The sequence below is a fragment of the Pantherophis guttatus genome, chromosome 15 (genome assembly GCF_059756535.1).
Source record: "Pantherophis guttatus breed Tessera chromosome 15, ASM5975653v1, whole genome shotgun sequence".
NCBI classification, from domain to species: Eukaryota; Metazoa; Chordata; class Lepidosauria; order Squamata; family Colubridae; genus Pantherophis; species Pantherophis guttatus.
Window position 1 is genome coordinate 8,342,501 of NC_142077.1, and position 7,817 is coordinate 8,350,317.

General features: G+C 48.6%; 1 protein-coding gene across 2 annotated transcripts in view; it reads right to left on the reverse strand.

Annotated features, from left to right (window-relative positions):
• The window catches only part of LOC117673066 (F-box only protein 44-like), a 6,952-nt gene extending 2,657 nt beyond the window's left edge, over positions 1 to 4,295 (reverse strand). The window contains exons 1-4 of one of the 2 annotated variants that reach the window (XM_034430203.3): positions 3,769 to 4,295; positions 2,186 to 2,505; positions 531 to 708; positions 1 to 9 (exon numbers count right to left, since the gene is read on the reverse strand). The exon at positions 1 to 9 is cut by the window's left edge and continues 87 nt beyond it. In XM_034430203.3, the coding sequence (XP_034286094.2) occupies positions 1 to 9; positions 531 to 708; positions 2,186 to 2,423 (425 nt within the window). In that variant the 5' untranslated portion in view covers positions 2,424 to 2,505; positions 3,769 to 4,295. The remainder of the gene's footprint in view (positions 10 to 530; positions 709 to 2,185; positions 2,506 to 3,768) is intronic. The other variant, XM_034430204.3, reaches the window with a different exon arrangement.
• Between the last annotated feature and the right edge of the window lie 3,522 nt (positions 4,296 to 7,817).

Genomic DNA, 7,817 nt, shown 5'->3' on the forward strand with positions numbered 1-7,817 from the left:
GTGCAGAGCCTACCAGAGAAATTAACCACAAATTCAGAAACGCAATCCTGCACTTTCTGAAGGTTGGAGAGCCTCCGAAGCTGGGTCTAAGGAGACTTCGAATACATTGGAGCGGAGGGAACTGGGGGGGTCTAATTGGGCGAGACCGGTCTTTTTCAGTTCCTAAGCACCGAACAGGAGCAAAAGACACGGGAAATTATTTTCAACCGTAGCGTTTAATGAACTGAAAAAAATCAGAAGAAAGCACACAAGCCATTTGGGATAGAGCAGAATCCACACCGCCCGATTTAAATTAAATTAAATAAAATCCTCCTCCTCCGGCTCGGAAAACTATTCCTTAGTTGGGCTAATCTTAAAATCAAAATTCTGGCTCGACGGAATAAATCCATATCAAGCGAAACTCCCCTTTGTATCGTTTTGAGAGAAGGCAGATTAGCTTGCCTGCAGAACGCCGCGAATTCCCACGGGTCCGTCCCTTCCCCCCCCCCCGTCAATTAAATGTCAGAATAAACGTCACGATAATCGCTCACCCGTTGTACGCAGCAAAACATTTTTCAACTTCTTGGTAGGGTATCCATTCATCTTTGATATAAATATTCCTCTGAAGGAAGTCCCAGGCCTGCAGCTTTGCCGAGTCTTTTTCAAAAATATCTTTAACTTTCCACTGTCCGTTGGAAGGCGTGGCCATATCCCAGAAGTCTAATCCTTCTGTGAAAAAAGCCACAGGAAGTCAAAGGAGAAGCATCGTGCCCCCTCCCTGCACATCTGTATTTCTCTTTAAATAGGATTTTCTTAAATGTTGCTGCTTTGTTGAATGAGCTGCGAATTTGACCTCCGAGGTTGAGTTTACAAAGCGCACACAATTTACGTTCGCCCTTCCTGCTAAATCGGATCCATACGGAGAAGAGTCAAAACAATCACAACGGTACAGCAGTTAGGCAGCTTTTGAGGAATGACCAGACAGACAGAATGAATCGGGCGAAATCCAGCAGGTTCTGGAGAAGCAGTAGCAGAAATTTTGAGCAGTTCGGAGAACCGGTAGTGGAAATTTTGAGCAGTTCGGAGAACCGGTAGCGGAAATTTTGAGCGGTTCGGAGAACCGGTAGTGGAAATTTTGAGCAGTTCGGAGAACCGATAGCAGAAATTTTGAGTGGTTCGGAGAACCGGCAAATACCACCTCTGGCTGGCCCCAGAGTGGGGTGGGAATGGAGATTTTGCAATATCCTTCCCCCCCCAGGAGTGGGGAGGGAATGGGGATTTTGCAGTATCCTTCCCCTGCCTCACCCACCAAGCCACACGCACAGAAACGGTAGAAAAAAAAATTGGATTTCATCGCTGGAATGAATATTAACTTTATTATTTATACAAGGGTCTCTTAATTCATATCAGTTCCCAGGGCGATAGAAGACCCCGGTCAACATGTAAAAAGGCCTATCCTCAATGGTAAAAAGATCTATAATTTGTTATTAGCACGGCCGCTGCTTTTATTTAAAAGTTAATTTTTTCCCCCCGCAGCCCTACAGACTCAACTGTCAAGCTGTAGAAAGAGAGAGACAAAGAAGGAAAGATAAATCTATGGAGATTCTCAGTCATCCAAGGTCACGTTTTTTTCAAGAGGCAACACGACTTCCTTGTTTTTTTTTTTCTTTGAAGACATTTCGCTCCTCATCCAAGAAGCTTCTTCAGCTCTGGCTGAATGGTGGGGGAAATGGAAGGATTTATACTCCTTGCAAACAGCTGGTTGTTAGAAGGGTATGACATCATCGTATCTCACAGTCCTTTCAGCCGTTCCAAGAAGCTCCCAGACCCACTTGCATCACTCGGGTGACGCTGAGGACGCAGGTAAAACCTCCCAAGTGGCCTCAATGACTCTCTATAAAAGAATGCCAATGACCGGCTGTCTGCAAGGAGTATCAATCCTTCCGTTCCCCACCATCCAGTCAGAGCTGAGGAAGCTTCTTGGGTGAGAAGCGAAACGCCTTCAAAGAAAAAAACCAGAAAGTCCAGTTGCCTGTTGCAAAAAAAAAAGCATCTTTGAAAGACAGTTACTCGGGCTTTTCACCCACCAGGATGGCCTTTTGCTAGAGCAGACCTGTCATCCCCCGTTGGTCTTCGGAAGCTATCTCAGAACCCCCCCCCCCAGGGTGGTTGTTGTAAACCCCCCCTGGTTGCAATTGGGACTCACCTTCGCCACAAGGGTTCTTGATTAAGTTCTTCTCCAAGTGGCAGAAAATGTAGAAGGTCTTCGGCATCTTCAGGTCGGCGTCCTCCTCTTGGTACTTGTGCTTCCACAGGAAAGGGGTGTCCAGGACATCTCGCCAACGGGAACAAACCAGCCGGCAGTTCCAGATCAGCTCGTTTATGGGGAGCAGGCGCAACACCGCCAGCAAAACGTCATCGGGCAGGTCTTGAATGCTTGCCATGTTGGCCAAGGAGGACTAGAGACGGGTGGACACGGGAGGCGAGGAAACGCTTGAGTTGGGCCGGTGGAGAGCAGAACCCCACCTAGACGTGGTAGACAATCCCAACCATCAATCCCAATCAATTTTCAGTCCTATCAACACTGGCCTCCGCGTCATCTCTCTCTCTCTCTTCCTCCCTCCAACCTTCCCCCACTTTCCTTCAGCCCCCCCCCCCAAAGCTTCTTATTTCTAGATTGCTTCTCTCCTTAAACTAATTTCCATCCATTGTTTCTTGTCCTGCCTTCAGGTGTTTGGGAGAAGTAAGTAAGTAAGCTTTTATTACGGTCAGAGACCAAATTAAAATACACATAGAAAGGGAGTATATTTTACAAATATAGATAGATCATGTGACAGTACACTATCTACTGCCTCAGATACAATCTGTACTGTCAATACTAGTGATCCTCTGCCGTAGGGCTTACCCGTCTCTTCCCCCATTTTTTTTTTCCAGCCAAATTTTTTTTGCCACCTTTAGAGTTATATTGGGGTCTGCGTCCTGGAGTAGGAAATAAATCAGGTGAACGAATCAGGTGAACCAGGGAATCTCTGGGAAATAGGAGAAATGAATCTTGATCTTATGTCCCGGTAGTGGGGACATACGAATGTAATATGGAACAGAGATTCCGGGGATCGGCCGTCACATGTACAATAGATGGATTTTACTCCCCCCGAGAGTCTACTGTCGAGGACATTCGAGGGGATCACATTAAATCGTGCCTTCATAAATGCGAGCCTGTGTTTGATAAGAGTGTAACGCGGAGAGGTAAGGCAGAGGGTGAGGCGAGAGAGGTAGCTTGTACCTTCCTCCCACCTCTTCCTTTTTGGCAGCCCTTTAAGCTGAGCTCTTGTCTGCAAAGAAAGAAAAGCTTTGACAGCTCTTCAGAAGGCCGGATCCTGAAGAGGAAACTCAAATCCTTTGGGCCGCCTAACGAGAAGGAAGGAGAAGAGCCGAATGCTGGGAACGATGGAGGGCAAAAAGAAGAAGGGGACGGCAGAGAACGAGGAGGCTGGATGGAGTCACCGAAGCAGTCGGCGTGAGCTTAAGTGGACTCCAGAGGATGGTGGAGGACAGGAAGGCCTGGAGGAACGTGATCCATGGGGGTCGCGATGGATCAGACACAACTTCGCGACTAACAACGACAACAAATATCTCTGCGGAGAAGGAGAGAGGGGTCTTTGCCTGGCCCCTTCACTCTTGAAGATCCAAATTCTGGATTAAGGCGGCCCACCCACTTGACTTGCCCGATGGGGGGGGATTCCAGCTCTTGGGCTGAGAAAGGCTGGGGAGGGGAGAGGGGGGATTTACCTGGCTTGCAAGGAAGAGGCAGGAAAGGAACTCGTGCCCCACCCCTGGGGCAGGCAAAACGGCCGCCACCTCCCGTCCCGATCAGCAACAGGGTGTCGTAACTCAAGTATAACTTTGCAAAGATGCGGAGGAGAGGAAGGCGTTTCCCTGCTTTGCTGTTTTAAGAGGCCGGGGTGGGTGGGACACGGGGGTGGGTGGGTGGGTGGAGAGCTGTAGGAGCGTGAGTGAGCCTGTCAGGCGAAGCTCCCTGCTCGCTCAGTGACGCATCTCCCGTTTCCCATCCTGGTCCAAAAGCTTCCCGGATGCTGTGGAAATTTACTAGGCGATGACCGCTACTCGCTCCCATTGGGGCATCCTTCCAGATGTTTAACGTCTCAGCTTGTGAGCAGCGCCAGATCGTAAAGCGTCCATTAGAGAGAGAGAGAGAGAGAGAGAAAGAGAAAGAGAGACAGAGGGAGGGAGGGAGGATGATGATGCCAAGGGACGCTCCCTTCTTCCCTGCCTCTTGATTCCCCCCTTGCGGCCACAGCAGGAGGATGAGAGGGGGGATAGGGAAGCCTGGGAAATAGTTCAACCCCCCCCCCCACTCATGCCCCTCCCAAGCTTTACCCTAACCAAGCTGTGAAAGCAGGCATGGAAAAGAGAAAAGAGTGGCTGTGGAGCATGGGCGGAGGGCAGAATGTAGCTCTCTCACTCCACATCTGTATGATCCTCTGGCCTCAGCTTCTCCAGGCCTCGTCCCCAGTCCATTTGGGGTTCTCAACGGTGTGAATTAAGCTGAGGGCCTCCCACCCACCTACCCCCCCAAAAAAAATCTGGGTGTCAGAATCATAGGACAGAGTTGGAAGGGACCCCGGAGGTCATCTAGTCCAACCCACCTCCTCTCCCTGGCTGGAGTTCAGGAAGAAAAGGAAGAAAATCCACCACCCCCAAGGGAAGATAATCAGCCAGCCCTGGTCCCTGATTGTTTTTCGGGTTATCTGTAAACTTCCCGGATGCTTTCCAGACCCAGAAAACTACAGCTCCCATCATTCCCAGCATGGTTTCATCCTCTCCTAAACAGAGATGCGAACAGCACAGATATATAATAGATATATAGATGAGACCCCCCCTTTTCCTTTCCAGGGCAAGGAGAGAGGTATCCCGGTTCTGCAGAGGGAGGGAGGGAGGGTGTGGCTTGTGGTGAGAAAAGCTCTCCCAGTTGAATTTCAGCCTGCTACATAGTCCCAGCCCACCCCCCGGGTTCAGAATGCATGATGCTTTAAGTTAAGGATATTTTTTTGAGTTACACCCGAAGTTGTGGCTTATAAAGCAGAGTACCATTTGTGTAGTTGTAGTAGTAATTGTGAATAACATATAGACAAATTGGGTTTTATAGTATTTTACTTTTAGGGAAAAGCAAAATCATAATCCTTTAACAATCCAAGTCTTAGCCATATAAAGTGCAATATAAGATCAATTCAGGGATATAAAATCTAGAAAAATACAAGGAACAGTCAGGAACAATATGAAAACAGTTCAATAAATATCAGAAAGCAGTAAATGGATAATCATGATCTACATGGGGCTCCCCTAGAGGAGCACCCGGAGGCTCCATCTGGCGCAGAGTGCGGCCGCGCGGGTGGTTATGGGAGCGACATGGCGTTCCCATGGAACACCTCTCGTGCGCGAGCTGCACTGGCTCCCGGTGGTCTTCTGTGTGCGCTTCAAGGTCCTGGTTACCACCTTTAGAGTGCTCCATGGCTTAGGACCTGGTTATCTACGAGACCTCCTGCTACCACCAGTAGCCTCCCACCGGCCAGTACGCTCCCATAGAGAGGGGCTCCTCCGGGTGCCGTCGGCCAAACAATGTCGACTGGCGGCCCCCAGGGGGAGAGCCTTCTCTGTGGGGACACCTACTATCTGGAATGAGCTCCCCCCGGAGATACGGAGGATCCCGGATCTACGCACCTTCCGCCGCGCTCTTAAAACCTTTTTATTCCATCAGGCTGGCCTGGCCTAATTTTTCCCTTTTAAAACACAAATTTTAATTGGTTTTAATTTATTGGGGTGTTTTAAATCTGTCTTCGGCCACATTGTTTAATTCGGTTTTATTCTGTTTTTAAATTTTGTATTTATGTGTTTTTCTCTTGTGGCTGTTCACCGCCCTGAGTCCTTCGGGAGTAGGGCGGTATACAAATCAAACTAAACTAAACTAAACTAAACTAAACTAAACTAAACTAAACTAAACTAAACTAAACAGTTGACCATAGAGAGATCAAAAATAGTTACAGCATAGCAGCAGGTAAAATGGTGTAGTGTCCACACTAACCATAATTTAGCTCTCCTTAAATACATTGGCTACAGAGCTCAGCCAATCAGGATGCAGAATGACTCAGCACAATTCTTAAAGCTGGAAAATTCTGGAGGGCTGTAAATTCTGGAGATCAGCTTGAAATAGTAAAAATCGAGAGAGAAATCTCCAGAGTCGGGATGCAAATGTAAAGAGGATCTGGGGATTTGCAGCAGAGTTGATCTTCCCTGGGAGGAGGATACTGCAAAATCCCCATTCTCACCCCATTCCTGGGGCAAGGATATTGCAAAATCCCCATTCCCACCCCACTCCTGGGGCAAGGATATTGCAAAATCTCCATTCCCTCTCCACTCTGGGGCCAGCCAGAGGTGGTATTTGCCCGTTCTCCGAACTACTCAAACTTTCCGCTACCGGTTCGTCAGAACCTGCTGGATTTCACCTCTGGTCCAGGACCACTGAAGGGCACGAGGTTGGGGAAAGGAAGCTGGGCAGCAAAAGCTAGCTTAGCTTTCCGGTCCGCCTTGAGCTTCAATATTCCATTGCTGATGCCTCTCCGCCCACAGTTTTTTCCCAAAACACGTGACGAGGAAGTAGGGAATGTCTACCCTAGGACTTCTCGTTCTGGTGTGTCAACATTCAGGCCACCACCGGTGGGCAAGGATGAGTCAGGATCTCTCTCCGTGCATCTTTCTTTCTTGGACCTTTGCTTCTTGATCCAGTAGCTCTTAATTTTGCAGATTTTTTAGGGAGACCCTGACCAGCTCCTGTCTGATTGCAAATCTCTTCCAAAACTCCACTCTCCCAACCCCAGGTTCCTGATACTTCCCTGCCGAAAGGTAGAAAGGTGCAAAAATAAAAAGACACAAAGAGAAAGCATTGGAGATGTTGGTACCCACAAGCCACTTCTCAAAGGTCTGTCTGGCCAGGGAGGAGGAGGAGGAGGAGGAAGAGGGAGGGTGGGAATTCCTGATTCATTTGCATAGAATGACGCAGCTTGTTTGATGTCATGTGGACCCTGGACACAACAGTGGAGCTGTTTGTTTGATTCCTGCATGTTGACGCCCTCTGAAGAACTCCAAAAGAGCTAACAAGCCACTACGATGGACTTTGGATTTATTTTGCATTTACGGCTTTTGGCTTTTCCATGGATTTATAAAAGGCTTCTATGCACAGCTGGGAACGAGGGAAGGAGCTTCTAAATAGCAGCCCCCAAAGAGGAAGAGGGACCCTCTGCTTCGCAGTTTGAAGGAGCTTTAGCCACTTTCCCTGAGCATTAAAACTTGGTTTGCGAGCGAACAAACAAGCATATGTTTGTTCTTTCAAACATATGCAGAGTGCTGCCTTCCCTCGGAAATAAAAGCTGGGCTGGCTTGCTAGGAATTAAAATTTAGATCTGATTTGTTGCGTAGCTTTCAGCCCTTGGAGGACGCACATACAGTACAGGTTGGCCTCGACGTACGACCACAATTGAGCCCCAAATTTCTGTCGCTGAGTGAGTTTTGCCCCATTTGATGACCTTTCTTGCCACAATTGTTAAGTGAATCACCACAGTTAATAAATTAGTAACCCCGGTTCAGGGTGAAATTCAGCAGGTTCTGGAGAACCGGTAGCGGAAATTTTGAGTAGTTCGGAGAACCGGCAAATGCCACCTCTGGCTGGCCCCCGAGTGGGGTGGGGAATGGGGATTTTGCAGTATCCTTCCCCCCAGGAGTGGGGTGGGAATGGGGATTTTGCAGTATCCTTCCCCTGGAGTGGG